Source organism: Alosa pseudoharengus, unplaced genomic scaffold (genome assembly GCF_046254945.1).
Source record: "Alosa pseudoharengus isolate Yale_2024_CS ecotype anadromous, Long Island Sound unplaced genomic scaffold, YU_APseudo_1.1 YU_APseudo_1.1_scf_5, whole genome shotgun sequence".
NCBI classification, from domain to species: Eukaryota; Metazoa; Chordata; class Actinopteri; order Clupeiformes; family Clupeidae; genus Alosa; species Alosa pseudoharengus.
The window spans coordinates 34,377,673-34,402,236 of record NW_027468837.1 but is presented as its reverse complement, the minus strand read 5'-3'; the positions used below and the strand labels follow the sequence as shown (position 1 = coordinate 34,402,236).

Genomic DNA, 24,564 nt, shown 5'->3' with positions numbered 1-24,564 from the left:
GCTCCATGACTCCAAAATATTGAAAGTGCTTTACAGACAATCCCAATAATGGGCTAAAAACGATTTGATAGTAGCTTGTCAACTGTCATGCAATTACAGAGAGACACTGCAGCTGAAAACTCATATCAGGGCAAAAGAACAAACAGAAGCGTATGTCTGTTGAAGACAAAATGTATTTTTTATCGTTTTAAGCAGAGATGGAAAAACCTGGCCTCAAGAAAGTAAAAGTTACACCACGTATTGGTTTTACCCGTGCAGTTAAAATGGGAGATTTCAGTAGATCAGTAGATCACTTCAGATTAGCTGATCTACCTGTTTGAAATGGTGTGCTTAATCGAGTCAGCTGGTTTAGTGAATGCATGGACCAAATACATGGCAGGACTTGTACTTTTCGAAGGCCAGTTTTTGCACGTCTGGTCTTAAGCATACTTCCATCCAGTGAAGAGGCGCACAAGGAAGTTTTAGAGTTTGGTCAGTATGAAGAGAACCTACAGACTGAGAGCATATCACGTGATGAAGCTGCACTGGACGTTTAGCCACATGCAGAAGGCTGAGTCCAAGACATGCAGCCAAGAGACTGGGTGGTCAAGTCTGTTACTAATATATATAAAATAGCAATTTCAAAAGAGAAGGAGAGTGGTGGGGAACATAAAAGTTGAATTTGTGACAAATTCTCAAAGACACAGCACTGCAAAAAGTTTCAAATCAAGAGAGAGAGAAAAAAAAAACCTTTACCAAAAAATTCTTCTGAACACATTAGAAAATGTTTGCTAAGAATAAATAATAAACTAGTGTAAACCCAAGATGGAAAACGAACAACTTCAACTAAAATTCAAGTAGTTTTACAAACTTTCATCACCAGCCTGTCTGTGTGACCCTCCTGGCTTACCGTAGTCTCGGAGCAGAGCCTGTGCGGGTCTTTCGCTGTCGGGCGTGGTGGCCTCGGAGCTGCCTGCGCTGGCAGTGCTGATGCCGCTGTTGTTTCTGCTGTGGCTCTTAGCCAGGGAGTGACTGCCATCCAAACTGCCCTGCGGAGCCACACAGCACAGCAAAGCGCTCTTTCCAATATGTCATCACAGCTTAAGGTGTTTTCTTCTGCTACAGTGAACTACTCTCTCTCTCTCTCACACACACACACACACACACACTAAAATATACTGCTCACTTAGGTTTTCCACAATTGTTAAACACATTTTTTGAAACCTTCCATCCTTTTCTCCATTCTCAAACTACATTCACAGAATGTCTGACAGTTCTTGCAAAATAAAACACTCGCCTCAAAAGTTTTAATTGTGCTCAGAACCAGAGTACCGATCGTGTATGATTGAAGTGTTCCCTTAATTTTTTTGAGCAGTATATATTGCTGCATTACCTCACATGCATTACTTACCACTTCAGCTTGGGCACCGATTGACTCTAGCAGAGCTGAATCTTGCACAATATTCAGCATGGCCCCTGCAAGCAAGTCAGTGCTACCTTATTTATTCTGATTTATGCATGGAGAGCAATGAAGGTCAGTGTTGCCAATTGTCTACTGAGGTTGTAACATTGTTACGCATGCAACATGGCTATAATGGAAGACAAATAAATGTACCAAGAATCATTTGTGTGTTGGTTGGGTCGGTCTCTGTCTGCAGTGCGCCAATCAAAATATTGACCAATCGCAGTTTGAGGGACAGGAAGGTGACTGCCTTGTCGTGGAGCGAGTCATCATTACTGAATTTCCCTTCCAGCAAGACCTGAAAGCACAGAGTGGCAAAACCTCAGATTCAGCATAATACAGAAGCCATAACTTAGTAACTGACAGTGCCGCCACATCTCTCCACAATGTGATGACTACGCAAGATTTTCTTTTTTGTGTTTCACAGAGGACTGCAGACACCTGAAAGATGACGTAAGAGGACACAGAACGTGATGAGAGAAAGGCCTGGCGGTGGGAAGGTGAGCGGGCCTCCATCTCCTACCTCTGATTTGACGTTGCCGAAGTGGTGTGGCAGGGGCAGCATGGACAGCAGGATGTGGATGGAGGCTCGTCGGAGTTCCGTGGGGTTCACGTACGATTTAAACTTCGACAGCTCCCTATTGGGGGGGGGGGGGGGGGGGGGGGGAATCAAAATAAGCAATTCAGAATATAACAGGAACGCATCACTGGTTACTTACAATATTCAGTCCACGGTTCTCTACGACTGTGATAATCTGGCATACTGCAATTATTTAAAGTCTTTTATCAAATTCCCAGGCATTCCAGAAACACTGAACAGTAATAAGGTGGTAAAGTATTAAAAAGCTGATCTTGTCCCTCCCTGAGCAAAGTACTGCATATTTAGCCAACAGAAAATGTACACCAGATGATAAACTATGTATTAAGAGATAAGATTCCTGGCATAAGAAATTATTTGATTGCGCACTACCACGTCCTTACAGTCACATATTGTCATGAAAAAGATGCATGCTGCAGCATTGATTACCTCCTTTTTGTTATTTAACTTTTTGTCAAATGTAAATGTTGCATAACCCCATTTGCGTGACGGGCCTGAACTGCCACGAAAGCATTACATTTTTAATGCACCGTCAGAACAGGGTGCATGTAAGCGTTAACGCCATGACATGACAGGAGAGGAGAAGAGAGGAGTCAGCCATCTCTCTCCACACCAGATAAACAGAACGCAACTGAAGGAATATTCCACTTAATACATGTAAATCATCAGGGCGTTTTTACTTCAGTACCCCATGATTTAAACTTTAATTCCTTGACTGGAAGGAGAGCGCCTGGAGTGCTAATCTTTGATTGAAGCTGCCTACATGTACATCATGCTGGGCCTTGATCTGTCAGTGCTGGCCTACAATAGTGTACCAACAACTGTGTAAGCTTCCTCTCTGTGTCTCTGTGCGGTCTGTCTGCAGTATTGCAGGGTGAAGGTGTGTGTGTGTGTGTGTGTGTGTGTGTGTGTGTGTGTGTGTGTGTGTGTGTGTGTGTGTGTGTGTGTGCGGGGGGGGGGGGGGTTGTGATGGATCCCAGTGCATGTCTGTCAGTGGGTCTGTGTCTCACCGGTCAGGCAGGATGTTCTCCAGAGCCGAGATGAAGTATGGCACCACCACGTTGATGCCTTTCAGATCCGAGCAGAACAGAGCAGACGAGTTGAGGATGATGCTAGCCAGGACCGGCCGGCAGATGTAGTCCGATATCTGGAGGCCCTGGATCAGAACCATGTAGAACCTGTCAAAAGACAGACACCTGGTTAGTGCGACAGAGCCTGACAGAAAACAGGGGAGACAAAATACATTCGAAAACATTGATCTAAAACTATGGCTAGTTTAGACTTCTGTATGGCCGCCCAGGGACAAAATCGTTTAACAGATCAAATTTCTTTAACTTTTAACTTAAACCTTTAACCACCTGTGTAGAGACTTTTAACTTGAATTATTTTTAACCTCAGTCAAACAATCTCTGTACAGACTTTTAACTTGAACTTTTAACCTCAGTCAAACATTCTCTGTCCAGACTTTTAAGTTTCTGTGGCTCGTTCCCCCAGAGTCTCACCTGGACAAGTAGACGGGCAGAATCTCCTCTCCGGTTTTCTTGCTGCAGAAAATACGGCAGAGGGTGCCGCACGCCTCGGCCCTGCCGGACTCGTAGTTGTCGGGGAACTCGTTGGCATCAAACATGGGGTTGGAGACCATGGTGTCCGTGGACATCTGAGAGCCCTTCCTCCTCAGCTCGACCCCTGCCTGAGTGGCTAAGGCTGGCACGAGAACAAAGGAGAAGAGGAGTCGAAGAGGGGAGGAGGAGGAGGAGGAGGAGGAGGAGGAGGAAGAGAGGAGAAGAGAGGGAGAGGTGAGGGGAGATGAGAGAAGAAAAGAGGAGAGGGAGAGGAGATGAGATGATATGAAAACAGATGGAGCCAGAGAGGTTCAGGGTTGACAGACAGAGAGAGCAAAAGAGTGAGTAAGACATGCCTGAGGGGAAACACTGGCCCCACAAAGCTACAGTAACTGACAAAGAGACTGCAGCTGTTTGCACTAAGAACGTTCAGATGTGACTTAGCATCAGGTAGAGTAGAAGTGAATTACATATAGTCGTTGGCATCTCATTAAATGTGTCTATTTTTCTATGCCTGAAGCAAACAGTCAACAGAACCTCACTTCAAACAGGAGTTTGGCAAAAACTTCATTTGAAACGCAAAATTTAACACGAGGGTTATAATGTGCAGAAATGTCCAGCTGTACTATCTTTTCAACTACTGGGGAACTCCAAAGGATCTTCACAAAAAGCACCAGTGTAGTAGTCCAGCTGGATTTAACTACTTTGGCCAAGAGGGCCCTGGAGAAAGAGTGTGTGTGTGTGTGTGTGTGTGTGTGTATGTGGGGGGGGGGGGGGTAATGCACTCTCCTTGTCAGCACTCGAACCATAAAACAGACTCATCCATTGGAGAAATGAGACTAAATGCCCAATGAGTCAGGACAGCAGCTCTTAATATTCACAAAGTATGATTTCACTCATAAAAATTGCAAAGACATCCACAGCATCCATCAGTACACCCAACTGCTCTAAAAATAAAAGAATAGGCGTAATACACTGCACAAATGGCAAGATAGTCCTTCAAAGTCTGGTTAGTATAAACCCCTATGGTGAACAGGGTATGGGTTAAAAGTGTTGTCGTGAGATGGGCTAAGGCAATTACTGTATGTGCAGGCAGAGTCAATTGTAAACAAACATTTATGTCGTGGCTTAATTTTTGAGTTTTGTGACTAGGCTATTTTTTGACTACAAATGAGAGAATTACATCAGTGAAAGACATTTCTGGTTGGTAAAATGTCAGAAAGCCTGTCTTGAAGTTCAGACTCTGTTATCAGTCCCCATCCATGTTTTCCATGATATCTGTTGCAATTGACCCAAAGGAATCTGGGCGGTGACCATTCAGTCCAAACAAACACAAGCAGGAAACAAAGCAAAGCCTGCCCTTACAATCCAAACAGTGCTACTATGTGAAATGGATGAAAATGTCACTGCAAAATTAGGTGTATGCGGTTCTTTTCAACTCACAAACTATTAGGCAAACCTATGCAAAAGAGCAAAACGAGCCAAAACATATCAAGTAAAAGCTTGAGTGCCTTACTTACAAGATTTATAAGAAAGAAGAATTTGGAAATATGTGGCTGCAAGACAACAACAAAAAAAATTTAACGAATCAAACTAATCAAAGAAAAACAGTAATATGTGAACAAATTACGCAAAAGGCAATGAAGCACTCCAATGGTATTGGTTCTGTCAAGCTGCATGAACTCTGTCATGCTTTGCTCAGCATCACTGACTGAGCATTTACCAAACCCCTGCTTAATTAACGAGGGTTGTTCATAACACCCCACATGCAAAAGGAAGAGACAAACGGACAGTGAAGCTCCATCACCCTTGGCAATTTCTACCACACCGTCGAATAAATGCTAATACATGGCTCAGAGTTGACAGGCTCACAAAAATGCCTTGGAATGTTCCGGTTCTCTGGTGGGGTGGGTGGTGGCGGAGTCGATATGGAGGCAGCCAAACAAACACAGACAGCTAATTAACACTTCAAACAGCACAAAGAAACGACCCTGGTCAAAAGATATAAATAAATAAAGTGACCTTCTGATGACAAATCTGCAAGTCATCCTTTTATAATGAGAAGAGCCTACTAAAAGAGTTTATTATAAATAGGCAGATGCTAGGCACTCATTAAACATTGGCACTTGACGTTTAATGCATATCTTCAGGCCTGGGGAAACTGCTGCAATTAAGGAAAAACTCACATTTCAAGTAGTTTTAAACGCACCACTGCTTCCACGACAACACTCTTCCACACAGCACCTCAACGTGGTATTACGAGAATTTAGTCCCAAGCTAGCTGTTGAAGTCTAACGGCCTGAGTCCGAGTATCTGAGTAAGGTATGAGCTACACCAGGCGCGTAACTGAAGCGTTCCGTTCGCGACGCGTAAAATCCATTTTAGTTAAATGGTCTATTTTTTTCGAACTTAGGCCCCACTGTCACGTCTGGTGTAGCTACTTCCATTGATTATAATGGAAGCTAATTGTTGCAGCAGATGCTATGCGAACGGAACGCTTCAGTTACGCGCCTGGTGTAGCTCAGCCCTAACACAGTGTGTTCTTCACACTTCACAACGGTCATCCCTCATCTCTTTTAGTTGAATGTTTTCAACTAAAAATCCTACACATATCCCCTTTTGAAAGTGTTGTGAATCAGAATCATTTCTGTAAATGTACATACTGTGTACTTCTTATGGTCATTTGTGATTTTTGTACCCATGTGTACCCTGTGTGTGTCTTTGGTTTGTATGCAGTGTATCCATTGTTTGTCCTTGAATGATTAGAATTCAGTAGGCACTGTCTAGGGACCTTTTGGCTTATCCTCAGGTGTGACTCTATTGTATACACTAGGGAGCAAGGATGGGGGAGCAGACCTCCTATTGTCACCATGTGTGTGTGTGTCGGATCTTACCAGTCATGCTGCTGTCCCTACTCAGGCTTGAGTGGAGTTTGCAGTGGACCAGCGCAGCGTCAAACAGCCACTGGCCAAACAGGTTGAGGACACTGTTGACCTTAGGCCGTGTAGGTGCGGGCAGGGGTCGCGGTTCAGAGCTTGTTTGGTTGGGGCTGGACAGAGGAGATGACGAGGAGGAGGTCTGATGCGACACTTTGGACTGTCCCGTCTGGTGGCAGATGGATAAGTAGCATTTTATTTGCAAATGGTTAGTCATTTACAAAGTCGTTTATTTTGAATCAGTATCTAAATACCCTTTGATGGTAATATTGCCATCACTGTATTTCACATTAACCCTAATTGGAAAGATGGGCAATGTCTTACGTTTCAAATGCATGGACCAAACATTATTCTCATTTTGCTAGATACATATTTGAATATATCATTTCAAAGTAGGGTCCTAGGTAGGTGTATGTGGCTATGAATGTACGATAAAAAAAAAAAAAAAAAAAAAAAAAAAAAAAAAAAAAACACTGCTGCAGCTCAGCATTACCTACCGTTGAGGCCTTGCTGGTTGTCTTGGTAACGGCCGTTGGGCGGTGCCGGCGGCTGTGTGGTGGTGTTGTGTTCGTGGTTGTTGGGGCCGGAGGCATGCTTAGCCTGTTCACAGGAGTGGGAGGGGCACTGTCTGAACGGGGGCGGGATATACCTGCAGGACAGTGGCATGGAACAGAGAGCAATCACACAGGTGAAACAGGAAGTGAGGTCCCCAGCTGTCCTGTGTTCACAGAAATCGTCATTAGATCACCTGAATTCCAAAATCGTCATTGTTATTTAGGACATCGCTTGAGCGTAACATCATGGCAGCTTTGGGCAATTAAGCAAAACAACAACAAAAAAAATTGGTTCATCAAAAGAAAAACAACCTGGCGGAAAGATGGCATGTACCTTTAGCCTGGTGTCACCAGACCTATTCACTTGTGGTGAAAAGGGTCTGGCAATTGTAGCATCCAAGTGGCCGTAGACTTTGTGTTAACTTTGAAGTCATTGGTCCAGCCTAACTAATCGTATTGATCAGGGATTCCTAACGCTACTTCCTAACTCACCACTAACCTTTGCAAACGGATAATAAATCACATTTGCAGTGAAAAAACAATGTATTTACCTGATTTAAAATGTACATGTATTTCCAGCTGCAATTGTTTTGTTGTTTGCTGACATTCCTACTATCATTTTATTGCTTTCTCTAGTTCTACCACTGCAACTTTCGATATCGAAATGGTAACATCATTGCTGAATGGTGCACCATCCTGGTGGTTGAGGGAAACATAAATCCATGGAGAGCAGTCAGACTACTATCTCAGAGAAAAAAAAAATGAGCTGAGATGCAGGCAGGCGCAGCCAGGCTAATTTACCATAACAATAATAGTAATCAATTCATGTCCAATAACAATAACAAAAATAGTAATCAATCCATGCACCATAAACCACACATTTCCTGAGGATCCCCACAACATTGATTAGGTTAGTGAAGCTCAAGTCCAACTTGATCAGGATCAACACAATGCCAAAATGCAGGATAAACAAAATAAAGCATTGACACAATCTGTGTATATTTCAAAACCCCGATGCAATGCATTATGGCCTCTGGAAGCAATGGCTTGCTCTTCTGATTTCGTGTCAGTAGAGCACTAGAACCTAGTCCTGTTAGCTGCACTTGAACCAATGGATTTACAGCTTACTTCACTAGTTCTAATGAACTGAAGCACAATGGGTGTTTGAGCAGATGTCAGGTTGAGAGGGGAGTCGGCACTACGGTAACTCTACACCAAAAGGCCCATTCCAGGGCTATTCGACTTTATATATGCCCCATCCCCTCACAGCATGACATCTATCAATTTCTACTGGATTGTCAGCGTAACTGCAAAGTTCTTGATTACATTAATTAGATGAGCTCAGATAATTGTGTGTCAAATGTGTCAAAATAGCGTTCCCACACCTGCAAGACAGCACATCTTAAAAGGAAAATCTATTCTATTTTGACTCCCTGAAAAGTCTTGATGCTGATGTTCAAGACCCAGCCATGATAATGAAGCCTTGGTGTTTCCTTTCTTAACTAGTTTATTTATTTAGAAAATGAGACCTGATAAGCATATGCAGTGTAGAATGCAGATTATACTGAATTTAAGAGTACATTTTTGACCCTTGACATAAAGGGCCAAAGCACAGCAGCCATAGTGCATGCACCAATCCACAATAAGATCTTTCCAACCCCAGCAAATCCACCAATCCACATCAAGCTCCCTGATGGTTCTTTAGGAGATCTACAAAGTACCATAAGATGGCAGCCTGTCTCGAAAATTGTTCCTAGACACCGCGACACCTGGGAAAAAAAGATGGTGTTCACAAACACACAGAAAATGAACATAAATGTGGTGAGATAATAGAAAACAGGTGCACCTATTGTACAAATATATAAATAAAAATGTACAAACACTTATTTGTGGAGTTATAAGTATAAGCACAATTATGGAATTAATATAAAAAACTAAATAACAAAGAATCATCCAAATGTGCTGAACATGCTTCCTGACCGAAGCCAGCTGCAGTATTGGAGGTATCAAGCATGGCTGTCAGGTGTGAGTTCATTGCTTTAGTGCATCTCAAAGTACCTAAAGAGGGCAGTCTGTCCCGTATATAGCCCCGAGACATGGTGACTCCTGTGGAAGAAAGCTCATGTAACCCTACACAAGGAAGAGAGAAAAAACATGGATGGAAAAAAAAGAAAGAAGAAAAAAAAAATAAGACTTTACACTGTAAGCAGCACAGGACCCAGGGCACGGGGGAACGCATACACATCATATATATCACAATGACAGTGTGTTAGTACAATGTGCCACTGTGTAAGGGCACATGGAAAACGTTTGATTTGCATTTAGTAAAATGTTGATCATTGCGGTCACTGACAAAACAAAGACATTAACAGAGCTACAGCACATTGGCCATTGGTCGATTTTTGATGGTAGTGGCACTTAATGGTCAACAAACAGAACATAACGATGTAGGGAAAGGAAAATATTTGTTGTATGTGCAAGTGCCTATCTGCTTACAATGTTTACGTTACTGCATAGCTCAATGTATATGTGCCTGTCAGGCCCAGAGGAGCAATGTAAACACTATGTGAGGTCTGAAAAGGTCATCTAGACATGCAAGCTGGTCTGCCCCACACACACACTTTTGAGAGTTTATAGGGGTGTTTTCCAAGGTCAAAAAAGGCACTACACATTGTGTAGCACAAGGATGAAGTGCTTGGCCACTGTGTTACCATGCGGTAGAACAGAGGCCCACCATATCCTAACTTAGGCGTAGGGCTGGACTCAGCCTTTCCACAACAGACCACACACATGCTTCCTGTCACTGTGGAAAAGACCACAGGAAGATTTAACCACTGGGACAGTTTAACTGAAAAGAACTAAACTCTACAAACATGACTTAAATGTGCCGACTTGTGTATGCTTGCTTGTGTGTGTGTGTGTGTGTGTGTGTGTGTGTTAGTGTGTGTGTTAGTGTGTGTGTGTTACTAGACCAAAGGTCACAAAAAAACACAAAGACAGAACAGTTAACAAGCTATGAAACTGTATGGTGCACTATAAAGGCTGTTCCATAGTCTACACAAACTATGCAGACAAAGTTGTAAACGCCAGGCTCACAAACCTATCAAAGAGCCCACTTATGGTCTACGGAAGTTATGCCAACAATGCATCCATATCAGAAAGGCATGACATTAACACTCACTTTGTGTTAGAACAATTTGGACAACAAATCTTGCTACCTAAGCATGTGTCAAACCCTCCTTGCATAGCATGACACATGAGTCCACATAGCTTGTACATACTATGAAACGGCCCTAAATAAAAACAGTCTTTCAGCATTTCAGTTTTGAAGCAATCAGGGACAGGCAGACTAGCATAGTCCCAGGCACATAAGTCCTTATAGCCCAGATTGGCAGAATCATGTGAGAGGAGAGAGAGAGGGCCCCAGGGAGGGTAGAATACCATAGGAAGGCAGCTTTTCATGGAGCTTGAGTGTCTTAAAGACCGCAACACCTACAGTACAGGAGAACACACACATCAACACTTGAGCCAATTCAACATCACAAACAAAAAAAGCAAAACAAAACAAAAAACGACAGAATTAAGTAAATTCTCTAAGTAAAAACTCTCGGAGCTGCAGAGCGGAGGTCAGCTGAGAGGGCGAGTCTTTCAAAAGGGATCATAGTGACAGCAGAGCAGTTCCTCTGGTCAGGGCAGCGCTTCTGCTCGCCGCATATCTCCCTGCTTTTGACTACACAAATATACACAGCAGAAATGATGAGCCAGACATCCTCCTGAGCAGGAAGAGAGACTTCAAAGAAATGGTTCTCAGGGCTCCCAGACACAGAACTGAGAGTAGAGAGAGGGCACTGCTATCATCCACCTTCAAAACAACAGAGCTCTGTGGTGGGATTTAGAGGATATTACAGGCGCACCTCAGCCCCAGACTGTGTCAGGGTGAGACGACGTGCCACACACACACACACACTCACCTAGGAAGGCGTCCACCAGGCAGCTGATGCCCCTCATGGCGCGGAAGAAGATCTGGGGCAGCTGCTTGAGACAGGGGTGCTGCACCAGCTCCTGCGGCACTCCGCTCACCCCCAGGAGCTGCTCCTGGAACTTTGGCGTGGAGCTCACGATCACCGGGTTGCTCAGGTCCACCGGGTTGCTAGTGTGTGTGTGTGTGCGTGTGTGTGTGTGTGTGTGGGGGGGGGGGTGGACACACAATCAGCAAGGCTGAGGGGTGGATGAGGGCTGACCAACTTTGGAGTTGTACGGTATTCAAAAGGAGGACCACATGCACAAGACCAATTCCACAATACTAGTCTAGCCCAGTAGTCTTGTCTCAAGACTGACACACGCGTCCCCAGTATACAAAGGTCATCTCACACTCACAAATTTGTGTGGCCTTCTGGCAAAATGCATATGTGTACTGTACTGTATAGGCCAATGCTGCACATTTAAGCAATAAGCCCCGAGAGGCCGTAGGTTACGCTGATTCTACAACAGCTAAGGGGCGTTGTTAGGCACGACGTGCTAGCGGAGTATAAACCCCCCTCATTCTTCCGCCAAGAGATATATTTCCTCTATATGAATGGTTGCCAAGCAACGTCGAGACGCAGCTACTTTTGTATCAAGTTATGGTAGCGCAGTAATATAGAACGGAATGCGGTCAAGGTGTATGTTTGTGCTGGATTTTACAACGGCATCGAACGCGATTCAGCCAATCATAATCATATCAGTTTTAGAAATGCTTTTTGACTGCTGTATGCTGTACTGTACATACTGTAATTTTCCAACTATTAGCGGCGGCTTATATATTGATTTTGCAAAATTTCTTCAGCTATGAGGTTAATACACGGGGGCAGTTAATATGGTATTAATATGGTTTTGTTTCTTTTAACACTGCCTTGTGGCTTATACATAATGCGGCAAATACACAGGAAATTACTGTAGTCCTCAGGCCAAAAGGCCTCACACATGTATGGCTGTGATAGCCTGTGTACTGGGGATGGGTGACTAAGTTGACTCAAGAGAGGGGTCACACATTTTTTTTAGATAGTTCATCATTATAAGTATAAGTATAAGTAAGTATATATACTCTTCTTAAACAAAAAGCTGTAATGCCATGTTTATTCCACACATGTATTTCCCACCAGAGACTTCTGCTACGATTACCACCACAGGGCCAGTTTCCTGTCCATGAATTAAGCCCAGTTCTAGGCTGCAAGAATTTCTTTTTCAATGGAAATCTCCAATAAAGGTTCATTTAGGATTAGGCTTAATCAATGGACAGGAGACCAGCCCTCCGTGTTGTAACTGTGGTTTAGGAAGGGAGAACAAACTCGTGCCCCTAGCAGCGTTCTGTGGGGTCTACACTGTGATGGGACATCCTCACGTTGGGTGCAGTACCTGAGCATGTGCAGAAAACGAAACCATGTCTGGGCCACACAGTCGTTGTCCATCTCAGAGGGGATGAGGTTGGCGTCCTCCTCTGGGACCTTGAACGGCGGGAACGAGGGACCGTGCGTGAACCGCAATAATCTGGACAGAAGAAAAGAACGACAACAAACACAAGCGAAAGAGAGATGGAGAGAAAGAGAGAAGATCCCAAGAAAAAGACTTAGTAGGATTGTGATTGTGAAATACTAGCTGCACACGACAAATACATTAGTGACAAAAGGAGGAGTGACCACTCAGTGACACACCCATAAATACATACATGCACATATGGCAACAGTACCTTGATGAAGTCTAACAATGTATGTATATATACTATAAAATATATATTTAATGGGCTTTTTTTGCACGAAAGGCTCTTAGTGCGCTCTGGTTTTCTGGTTTAACTGTGTTACGGCATATTCTGCTCCTTACATCTTCAATCCGACACTGAATATCTTGTTTGCCCATTAATAAAAAAATTAACATAAACAAAAATGCTTCTTTATCGTAACATGCTTATTCACTAGGTGCAACACCCAACAGGGTCTATGTAGACACTTACAATTAATTGTAATTATATTAACAATAGCGGCAAAAAACAAACGATCGTATTTTAGCCTTTCGTGCAAGAAGCCCATATTATAAATATAAAGCCAGGGATTCTGGTTTGGACTGGGTCTTGAAGCCGTGGCACTTGGGCACTGACACATCCCTTCCCGTACTGCGGTGCCCATCATGCCCGTGCCCACAGGTCAGTGGCGCGGTTTACCTGGAGGTGAGGGCGGCGATGACTTTGCTCCACTGCTCCACCACGGGCGGATGGTGCCTCCAGTTGGCCAGCATCTCCCTGGCCGTCTTCCAGTAGGGCGGCGTGGGGAAGCAGCGTGTGCAGGCCAGGAACCACACCTCAAACAGCACGCTGATCAGCTTCTCAGCCAGCTTCTCTGCAATGCCGCCTGCAAACAGCAATAGGCACGCCAGTCAGGCACTGATCTACCTCAGCAATAACAAACAGTGATCCAAACAAGGAAAATGAGGTGCATCACGATTTTATGTTGACGTGTGCCAGTTTTGCAGAGCTCAGTGTGTTCTAATGCTTTGTTAAAATTTGCTGATTTACTGCAGATGCTTAGGTCACCTTGGGCATGGACTGTAATGTAGGGTAAACAATGTTAACCTGACAATGTAAAAAAAAAAAAGTGTGTGTGTGTATTAGAGACACAACAGCTCATCCACCAGCAGCCCCAGTTGAAAGTGTGTAGATCAGTGGTGTGTGTGTGTATTAGAGACACAACAGCTCATCCACTAGCAACCCCAGTTGAAAGTGTGTAGATCAGTGGTGTGTGTGTGTGTGTGTGTGTGTGTGTGTGTGTGTGTGTGTGTGTGTGTGTGTGTGAGTGTGTGTGTGTGTGTGTGTGTGTGGTCGTTCCCCACCTCCTACGGTGGGCGGTGCAAGCAGGCTGTCGTTGATGCGTAGCAGGAAGAGGAGCAACACTTCCCAGGTCTCGCGCACCATGGAGGAGGAGTCGCGGGCCAGCTTCTGTACTGCACACAGCACCTGCTGGCACAGGCGGAAGTGCATCGGGCTGTAGTGCTCCGGCCTGGAGAGGAGAGGAGGAAAAAAAACAGCAGAGAGTCAATACTCAGGTCAAACTGTTGACAGGTGTGTCTCCCAGGTAAGACAGGGAGAAAGTGAGATTTTAAGTGAGAGAGACAGACAGAGAGAGAGAAAAGTTTAGGAGTTGTATGTTTTTTTTTTCTTAAACAAACGACAAAGGCAAAAAATAATTAAAAAAAGAGAGAGAGAATTTGATTTTAAAAAGGTGAGTTACAAAAGAAAAAGATGAAAGAGAACAGAAAGTCACATTCAAAGAAGTTCTATTTTTCTAAAACAAATAAAGGTAGTCTGTGCCAGCAATAACTGCTCCTTGAACCCAACCTCTTTCCTCATCGACAAAAAATAGCCAAGAAAACAAATCTCCAAAAATATCAGCATGCCTGTCACACTCAAGCCAAAATAACATCTTGTGAAAGCATTCTAGCTGAAATGACAAGCTATATTATAACAAGCCAACCTCTATCATGGGACAAATTACAGAGGGGGGTTAGGGGGTCAGACCCTGCTCCCCTCCATTTAACTCTCTTCTCCCAAAGAAGCAAAACAACTAGCAGGGTTGCACCCCACCCCCCCCCCCCCAAACTACCATTGCATAATTCCCAATAATAACAATGATAGGCTACTAATGTTTACTCTGTTTTGCTCTGCCTGTGAGTATCTGGGCTTCTCCTCTCCTCTAACAACCACCATTTCCTTTGCATGTTGGAGAAATGGAGCCACATTTAGTTGAAATCAATTCAGCAGATGATTATATGAGAAATGATAAGACATGAGAGATGAAGCAAACAGAGTAGTACTGCTGTACCTTGGCAAGAAGAGGTTGTGCAGGTGCTTGAGAATGGTCTGGACGTAGAGGTTGGGCTCTTTGATGATGGGCTGAGGTATGGAGTCTCGCGGGGACACCAGGGCCATCAGCCAGTCTGTGTAGACGTCCACGCAGAGCTTCACCGTGTCGCCGTCCAGAGGCAGGGTCAGGCCGTAGCACAGGACCTCCATAGTCCATTTCACCTGACATCCAGAAGGACAGAATGCCGGTACATTTATTCGTGGATATCGATTTATTGGTCACAAGCATAATTGGACAGGTAAAACAGCAGTGAAATGGAGGTTAAAACAACTCCTAACTGTGTGAGGAAAAAATAAAATATGCCAATTGTTGAATGTCAATTTAAAGTATTCATGGCCCATATGGCCTGAGGGAAGATGCCTCTCAGCCTTTCAGTCCCGGCCCCTGTGTACAGAAAGATCATTGTTTGTGGTGAAATGAATGGTAGACATAGATTAGGCTATCCACAAACATCTGTAACTTAGAAAAAAAAAAACTTGTTTGGTGTTCATAATGTTGAGAGTGAATGGGACAATTCCCTTGAGCCATAATAGACAGCGATCATGTGACACTACGGGCCACTGACACTGTAAACAGACGGCTAAATTTGTCCTCCTAACAACGCTACATCTTTAACGCCTTTATCAACAACATCACTCATTAACTTTGGCATGCGGCTGCGGTCTTGCTCTGCCCAGCCGATCAGCCACCCTGTCCTTAACAGGAAGAGTACCCACAGGCAGTGCCCCCAAAGCACTCGGCTCTCGGCTCAGCCACTTATCTCGTGAGCGAAAACATGCCAGGAAACCCAACAGACACTCGCCATGCTGAAACAAGGGCCAGCGTGCATTCCTTGGCATGGGACTTGAATTTCTGCCTGAACCCTTGTAGCAAAACAGCCTTATCAGCCTTATTAATGAATACTGGGCTTGCAGGCAGGCAGGCAGGCAGGCAGGCAAGTGGGCTGTCTGTGGAGGACCCAGGCTCAGGCAGGGTTGTGTTAGGTTGAGCAGGGAGGGGAGAGGAGAGGAGAGCAGTCAGTGAAAATCAGAGGCAGGGGCCTCAGGGAATACACAGGAAATCCTTGCACTGTTATCACGCCACACAGAAGCTAGGAGGAACCTGAGGTTCCAACACGGGGGGGCGGAAGTTAGCAAAGGCACAGGGAACAATACAGAGTTGTTCTGTTCTGAGTTCGCACACACTCAAACACACACACACACACACACACACACACACACACACACACACACACACACACACACACACACACACACACACACACACACACACACACACACACACACACACACACACACACACACACACACACACACACACACACACACACACACACACACACACACACACACAGAGACAATACAAATCAGCTAACACATACAAAAAGGGAACTGTCGCAGTTCATGTCCTAGGCAGGAGGCAGAAATGAGACTCACTCTCACATGCAGTCAAAATCATGAAACAGGCTGAAGAGAAGCGAGAAGGAGAAAAACCAGCAGAGCTTGTCAACAACTAGCTGCATTTTGGAGGCCCACTCCAAAACTCTCAATACTGCAATAATATAAGGCCTCAACAAGCAGAGAGGTGTCGACAGACAGAGAGAGAGAGGATTAAAGTGAATGCCCACACAACAGCAATCATAACATTAGGTCCCTTATTTCTTATGGCACCCTTCCTCCCCAGGACCAAGCATCTCATAATCATCAATCATTGGAACAGGAGGACATAACTGCAGAAGAAAACAATGGCCGATGCTAAATATACACAGTATGACTTACAGGAGACCAATTCTCAAGAAATGTTTGGCACCACCCTCTCACACTCCCTTACTAAACTCTCTCACTTACTTAAGTAACTTACTGGAGGTGTTGGTTTGCCCGTGGGTGGGTGGGTTCATATGTGTGTGTGTGTGTGTGTGTGTGTTTGTGTTTGTGGGTGTGTTTGTGCTTGTGTATGTGTTTTGCTTTCTGTGGTTGCTAAGGCTGGCCAGCTGTGATATAAGCCCCTTTGACAGTGAGTCTCCACTCTTTCTGAAATTCCTGTTAAGGAAACATCATAATCACACTTAAGAGAATACATACAATTCTACAATTCAGAATCCGTGGAGATCCAGATTATCTCAAGCAAGCCACGGACTTCCATCATCTCCATTTTTATATGTTTACATTTAGCGGAACTTAAGACACTTTTTTTAACTCACACACTTAACCCCTTACCTCTTTATCTGTCTTCAGAAAGCTCTCTGACGTGGGGCCCCCCAGGCTAGCTCCCAGGGGCCGGACCACGGCGTTGGCCACATCCCGTCCCACCGGAGCCGGGTAGGAGTGCAGGACGCTCACATTGCCCTGGTCGTTCTGGACCACCAGGTGCAGAGACCTCCACTCGGAGTACATGACTGTGGCTTCTACTGGATCCAAGAACAGCCTAAGAAGGGATGATAATATATAGTCACTATTTCAAACACTTAGTTGTCATGTAAAATTAGGCATGGGCTATTTGTTAGACCAAATGCAATGGGGCGGGTAGGTAAAAATGTTTACTTGAACTCTTATCCTAAAATGCAATACTCCATCGGGCCTCACAGTTCACTTGAAAGGAACAACAAACAAAGAAAGGGCTTCTTGTGTTTTGGCAACACTGTCTGTGTTCCAAATCATCTGAAGTTGAATTTCATTGGGCGTACAATGAGTAGAAGCTCTTCAGAAGATCTATGAATAGCAAGGTGGCCAGCTCTTTTTAACTCTGGCTGGCTTGAGTGAGCGTATGTCTGAGCGATGACACGTCCATATGTGTGTGTTTGTAGCCTACTCTAATCGCAGTTTATCTGATATGCTAATATTAGTATCAAATGATAAACACAGTCGGGGCGTGTGCCAAATGGGCATTCCCAACCTGTATCATGGTACTGTCTAGTTTCAAAATTGAACCTATGTCAAACCCAATAGTCTATCGAGTAATCAAGAAAACGCTTAGGTTGTCACATTTTTGTTTTGTTTTTTGCAAATCCCAAATTCCCACCAAGAAATGTTAAGTTACATGTCATGAGAGCGCGCAGATCCACAACAACTCTTCGGACAGGAATGCGTCAATGGTCTGGCCTCTATCGGAATATTATATGAAATTAATTTTCTCCATCAATTGCTCGTTTAAAACACTGGCGTCAACAATCCTACTAATTTCCCGATTTGATATGACGCTACCTTGACAAATGTGAATAAAGTTTCCGCCCTCTTGCCTTCAAAATCTCTTTTTTGGGCGGTTGTCATACAGCTTCCAAACTATTAGCAAGGCAGCTGCCCAATACGTGCTGGGTACAAGTTAGCATTAGCATGTTTATTATCGGAGTTTTGAATTCAGGCATAAATCAAACGTTAGAAAAACTTTCATAACTGACATTCATACAAGCAGGTTATTTCAGTTTACTGATACTTTAGCAACCAAGGAAACAAGTCGGGCACTTGGTTGCACTGCAGGGGAACCCCGTTTAAAGTTCTGTGTGGCTAACACATCCATGCTATCATAGCATTTACAGTATTTTTTTTCAAGAAAGCATGAAACAGTTTACCATTAGTGAGCCCTTAAAGTAGTTTCATGTCAGTTGGTGGCAAGTGAAATACATATTTCTGGCTAACTTTAGACTGGTTACAGAAGTGACAACCCCACACTCGATCAACACAACTTAATACTAACCAACTGGGAAGTGTTAGTAACTGCTAACGTTAGTTCGGGCTGCCAGAAACAGCTAACTATGCTAGCGTTAGCTGTCGCTAAATGCATAAGATAGCGAGCTACATTCCCAGACAACGTTGTGTAGGTTTGTGAATAAGTAAGTTAGACAGCACAACCCTTGCACGTATGTTTATTTTGGAAATTAGCTGTTCCGATAAAGAGATTTCTTCGAAACTCCAAAACTCAGCGCTATCCTAGACGGCTAACAGTGGCAAGGTGATCTGGAGCCGAAATCTCCTGCTGGAAGTGCACTGTTGTTGTAGGCCGCACTGCGGGACATTCACGACAGCAACACACATACACAAGTTGTCTTTTAGAAGAAAAGCAACCACAGATCGCCAGCTACCTGCGTCTGAGGGAACGGTTGACATATCAGACATCGGTGTCTTCTCAGCACAAGTTCTTGGACCGACGAATGAACCTCGGAAACATCATCTTTGTCGCTGAAAATCCACTGACATGGACAAGCCTTTCCGCCCTGTCGTCATCCAGTAAGGTTGGCAGTGATGCAAATGCATACGGATACCTAGACCATGTGGATTGGTTTTAAATTAACGAAAGACAAAGGCTGGAGGTAAACAACTGCTTTCATAACATAGGCCTACGAGCGCAAGTGGATTACAGTTCACTATAGAAAGTACACTATTATTTCTCTTAAAGTAAATAGGGGGAATATAATATATACCGTGCATATTTATAGCACCAAAGGAGACATGTCACTTTAAAAGCAAGGTCCTGTTTGGATCCTGCTAGCCAATCGCTTTCAGTGGCAGGGGAGGTGGAAATGTATAAATGTGGGCGCGTTCAACATAGTGTTGTATCACTATTTTCTCCGTTTTGGCACATATTATTTGGCACAGGCACAATATTCTTAAATTATTAAAAACAACAAATGCCTTTTTAAAAAATAACTTTCATACAGAACCTGCAAGAAACAATCTAATTCACTCAGATGTTTTAATATACAGTGGTTCTCAACCAGTGTGCCGAGGTTGTGAGGCAAAGTGAGGTGTGCCTTGGATTTTTTGAGAAATCCAATGTAGGCCTACTTTTATACAGGCTCATGAAATAGACCAGGCATTATTTTAAATGCATCAATGACACAGCTTCTGAATTAAGACAATTTTAGGTAGTCATATAAGAGAGAACACCCTTGTTATATAATAATGTGTGTGATAGCCTACTTCAGAATCAGCAACCATAAGCTGGGGTGCCTTGGCGCTTTGGTTTCATCTTTGGTCTGCATTAGCCCCAAAAAGGCTGAAAACCTCTGGAATAAAGATGTACTGTAGCAGTCTTCAGGAGATAAGGCACAAATGTCCAATATATTGCCACTGTCATATTGTTTCTTTCAAACCCCTCTCATCTCCATGATAAGGTGATATTTGTCTGTCTGTAAAGTTCAAAAGTGAAAAAAGCCTACTAAATTGCAGACAATGTCATAAATGTACAAATATATTTACAAAGCTTAGAATGATGAGAAGTGTCTTATTTGCAAATTAGATGGTGTGGCAGTTGAACAAATAATTTAATTTTGATCTGAACATTTTGTTGTGTCAATTAGCAAACTATCCCATTAATACAATAGGAATTTCTTAGCACACAATTTGGAATAGACAGACTCTGAGGTATTTATCTTTGGAGAAAAATAGTTGTCAATTGTAGCTATTGTTGTTATTAATATTTGTGGTTATTCTCTATAACTGACTGGCTTAGGCAAAGATACTAGCCTATCTATCAACTTACTACACTGACCGCAAGAGCTGACAACAAAGGTTTTGGCCTATGGCCAAATATGACAGTGTAGGCTACCAAGTCTCCTTTCATTTTTTACTGACATTAAATTAGCTAAATATGAGTGCAGGGGACAGGGACACTGTAGCGTCTGTGATAAAACTGTGAAGATATAGCACTCCGGTGTTCTACCTCATTTTTGTCTGTCACATTTTTGTGAGTGAGTTGAACAGGCCCTTCCATCTTTCCTCTGAGAATATTTAGCAAATAGCGCCATCACCTGGGCTCTGTGCTTGTTCTGTCTGTGGTGGTGCTCGCATGGTTTCCTTAATCTGTTTTGGATTAAAATGTTAATTGTTAATTTAATTATGCATAAATTACTCAGAACAAATGTTTTTAAATGTATTTTCCCCTCAAAGATTTGGTCTTACTAATACCAGATTCAAAATAAACCCAAGTGAATGGTCTACAATGCTTCCAACAGACTTTGTATATGCCCTGCATTTTGAATTGTGTTAGTGCCACTTCAACCAAACTTTACCTTTAATCAACCTTTACCCTTAATCTGAAATATTTACTATATCTCACTTCATAATGTTCATGAAATTAACTTCACCTGACAGTTTTTTCATCTAATGGTATTTTAGGTCCATTGTAGGGTTTAAACAGTTGACTGCATCATCCCTCCCTCCCCCAAAGCGTTCTTACTGCAGGCTCTCTGTGCACCTTGTCAGAATAATTTCTGCATCGTCACAGCAAGCACTGCACAGCACTTTATGCACTGGCCCAAGACAGGCTGCTAACATAAATAATTAAAGGGGACTATTTGCACATTCAGTGTAAAGTGCATGACCATTTTCATCTGCATTGTCCTATACTAATCCACAGGCACTTTGTGGCATCTGTGCCCTGTAAGCCTCGACTGAAAGCCACAGTAAGTAGTTTCTGCTGTCAAAAAATATATATAATAATAAAATAATATGCTTTTAGACTGATAATTATGATGTCAGTCTTAGAACAAGATAAGAAAAACACAATTTTGCTGTCGTAAAATGTAAACACCTGCATAAAACCCAGATGCAAAGAATCAGTATGCAGACAATGCACACAATATTAAGTTTTTGTCTGTATAAATACATCTAAATACAAAGGTAGGCTATCAAACAACAAAAACTAGCTTTTCTACAAAAAATATGATTACTGTACAGTTAATTCAGTTAATGTTTTTACATAGTGTTTTCATTAAATAGGCAGAAGCCTTTAATGTTTTGTTTACATGTCAAAATAATATATTCTCCTTAGGATAATAAGATAATGTGTCATGCACGCTAGCATTTTAATGTCTGTTTAGCATTATCTCAATGTGAATAAGTTACAGTTGCAGTTTTGAAAAAGTAATTGAGTCACATGAGTATGGATGCTCATCAGGGCAGCCGTGGCCTACTGGTTAGCGCTTCAGACTTGTAACCGGAGCGTTGCTGGTTCGAACCCCGACCAGTAGGCACGGCTGAAGTTCCCTTGTGCAAGGCACCTAACCCCTCACTGCTCCCCGAGCGCCGCTGTTGTTGCAGGCAGCTCACTGCGCCGGGATTAGTGTGTGCTTCACCTCACTGTGTGTTCACTGTGTGCTGAGTGTTTCACTAATTCTAAGAGTATATACTAAGAGTATTAAGAGTATATATACTTATACTTATATATCAGTTCAATATGCACCAATCTCTGCAATAATTCTACTATCCAATAGATGGCACCTTTCCTACACGGTACAGGAAGCTGTCAGCCATCTGGGGAAGAAGATAGTATTCACATCAGTAATCCCTTAACAGTGCAAAACCTCATGCACCGGGGATTGTCAGTGTATTGATAAATGACTGATTAGAGTTTTTACATCACAATAACAGAAATGCCAAAACTCAGTGTAATAAATAAATAAATAAAAGTAAACAAGGTCTTCGGGGGAAAAGTGAGGCCTCATTTAGGGGTCACTGTGTAAAGTTTTCAGCGAGTCTATTAAGAATAATGGTTCTCTCAGGATAGTAAACCAGACTTTTCAGAATCACAGTGTGCTCACTAGTTGCCATGTTGATGGGCTCCAGTTGCCTTTACACTGAAAGGCTTGGGAAACAAAACACTGTAGAGGGCAGTGCCCTTTGTTTCAATTTCAATGGGAACATTCTCTGCAGGCTATTTTGCTTAGATTATCGATCAAACTATGCATGTTTTTGAGTGTCAGCAATGATATGTGCAGATGAAGTACTTAGCCCCATAAGCCAAGTCGAGAGTAGTATGTTGGCATGGGGATGCATTTTATCAAGAGAACTCCTTGTATCATTTTCATATGCAAGAGACCTATGATTATGTTTTAGGTAAGTGCCAGTTCAGATGCAAAACCATAGTGTGTGAATATGCTGAAGGAGGGTGGTTGGTGATGCAGGACACAACCTGAGGGAAAATCATCCTTTATGACTCCTCAAGCAGCCTTTCTCCCCCTAAACATGTATTCCAATGTGAATCCTCTGTCTCTCCCTCCCCTGATCGCCTCCGCTGATTGTCATGATTCAGTGCTGTGCTTCACCCAGCCCTGTCCTCACACTGCCTTTGATTTGTGGGCGCTCACTGAACACCAGCCCCTCCGCCGAAAGGATCCGTCTCTGGGTTTCATGCCCTTGGGTGTCTCCTAATGGCTGTCAGGCACGTGGAGGGCTAAAGAGCTGTCACCTAAATCAGCCTGGGATCGTCTCTGGGTCCAGAAGCACCGGTCGGCGAGATCCTCCATACTGAGAGGGAGAGCCGACAGCGAGAGGAGCGACCGGAGGATCTGAAGCTCCGCTGTAATTGTACAGAGAGACATTCCTCTTTTGCTGCTGGCTGCCGTGGCTTTTGTAAAAAAGAAAAGTGCAGCACCACTGCGCTGCTGATACTGCTTAATATTGTTCCTGTTCACGCAGAGCCTGTTGTGGAATGGTTTAGTGGCGCTAAGCAGATTGAGGAGTGTTTGGTGAGGGGGGGAGAGAGAAGAGAGAGAGGCCCTAGGGAAGATTAATAATACATTGATACACTCGTCCACAGCCTGAATGAAACGAAAACAAATGCATTACTGTGACTGCAAGAGCCACCCATACACCTAGCGCTCACCTTATGATCAAAGAAGAGTCAAGAAGCAGCGTGTGCATCAGTGAAGCACTGCTTCTCAATATATTCTTTTGCATACAAAGATTCAGAGAACTGCTGCTCTATGGAAATGCATCTAGGAGGACAGCTTTTAACATCTGCACATGAGAGATATGATAAATAAAACATGTGAATTACACAAAAATAAATAAAAAAACAGTGGCTGAAGCATGCAGAGGGAAACGAAGGTCTCAAGATGTATGGCTGACCTTGAGATATGCAGGGAGCCTTTATTTTCCCCCGTGCATACAATGTCAACTAGAGGTCCTCAAACAACATATTACATATACAATATTTATCATAGATGTGATACATAGATGTGCACTCAACATGTCCCACCACAGGGCCACATTTAAAGCTCCACTTTAAATATCAATGAAACTGTGCCACTGTGGCTTATTATTCTCTTGTGTAGTGTGATTTAATTCCTCAACAAAGCTTTTAAAAGCCATTTTAATCATCTATAATTTACGGATGTGTTCACATCTGCATTATTTTTCCCACTACTATCATCATTAAAAGGGTTGCTCTGTTAAGGAGACAATGGAGTCTTTGATAGCAAAAACACCTGTGGGTACAAATTTAAGGAATATGCCCAAATTAATCACACTGCTTGTAGTTAGGGACAAATTAAATATTCAAAAGCTTGTACCATGTTAAATATCAATAATGTTTGATTGGGTTACTGTGTAAACAACTTCCATTGTGAGCAACTCTGACCAGTAACTGATGTGCTCTAAATTAATAATATGCTCTTAACCGCTTCTTTGGCAAACGTTAAGCTTTCATCATCCAGTTTCATTATTCAAAAGTAGGGGAAGGTGCCATAAATTTTAATGCTAAAATGATTTCTTAATACAACATGTGGTGTTTCTGGAGGACTCTCGATAATTGATTCCGTTAAGATGAGTCACGTGTGGCAAACACCTTTGATTGAGCTGTGTGTGCTG

The 24,564-nt window shown here is 43.2% G+C and overlaps 1 protein-coding gene across 16 annotated transcripts in view; it reads right to left on the bottom strand.

Annotated features, from left to right (window-relative positions):
• ralgapb (Ral GTPase activating protein non-catalytic subunit beta) overlaps positions 1 to 19,218 on the bottom strand; it is a 40,059-nt gene extending 20,841 nt beyond the window's left edge. For 9 of the 16 annotated variants that reach the window (XM_076268664.1, XM_076268670.1, XM_076268666.1 and 6 more), the window contains exons 1-18: positions 19,056 to 19,218; positions 17,197 to 17,404; positions 14,939 to 15,141; positions 13,950 to 14,116; positions 13,285 to 13,471; positions 12,486 to 12,617; positions 11,063 to 11,241; positions 10,533 to 10,583; positions 9,150 to 9,221; positions 8,813 to 8,860; positions 7,035 to 7,186; positions 6,496 to 6,706; positions 3,542 to 3,743; positions 3,050 to 3,217; positions 1,965 to 2,079; positions 1,595 to 1,739; positions 1,391 to 1,455; positions 890 to 1,028 (exon numbers count right to left, since the gene is read on the bottom strand). In XM_076268664.1, coding sequence (XP_076124779.1) covers positions 890 to 1,028; positions 1,391 to 1,455; positions 1,595 to 1,739; positions 1,965 to 2,079; positions 3,050 to 3,217; positions 3,542 to 3,743; positions 6,496 to 6,706; positions 7,035 to 7,186; positions 8,813 to 8,860; positions 9,150 to 9,221; positions 10,533 to 10,583; positions 11,063 to 11,241; positions 12,486 to 12,617; positions 13,285 to 13,471; positions 13,950 to 14,116; positions 14,939 to 15,141; positions 17,197 to 17,373 — 2,413 coding nt within the window. In that variant the 5' untranslated portion in view covers positions 17,374 to 17,404; positions 19,056 to 19,218. The remainder of the gene's footprint in view (positions 1 to 889; positions 1,029 to 1,390; positions 1,456 to 1,594; positions 1,740 to 1,964; positions 2,080 to 3,049; positions 3,218 to 3,541; positions 3,744 to 6,495; positions 6,707 to 7,034; positions 7,187 to 8,812; positions 8,861 to 9,149; positions 9,222 to 10,532; positions 10,584 to 11,062; positions 11,242 to 12,485; positions 12,618 to 13,284; positions 13,472 to 13,949; positions 14,117 to 14,938; positions 15,142 to 17,196; positions 17,405 to 19,055) is intronic. The other 7 variants (XM_076268679.1, XM_076268677.1, XM_076268678.1 and 4 more) reach the window with 4 other exon arrangements.
• Between the last annotated feature and the right edge of the window lie 5,346 nt (positions 19,219 to 24,564).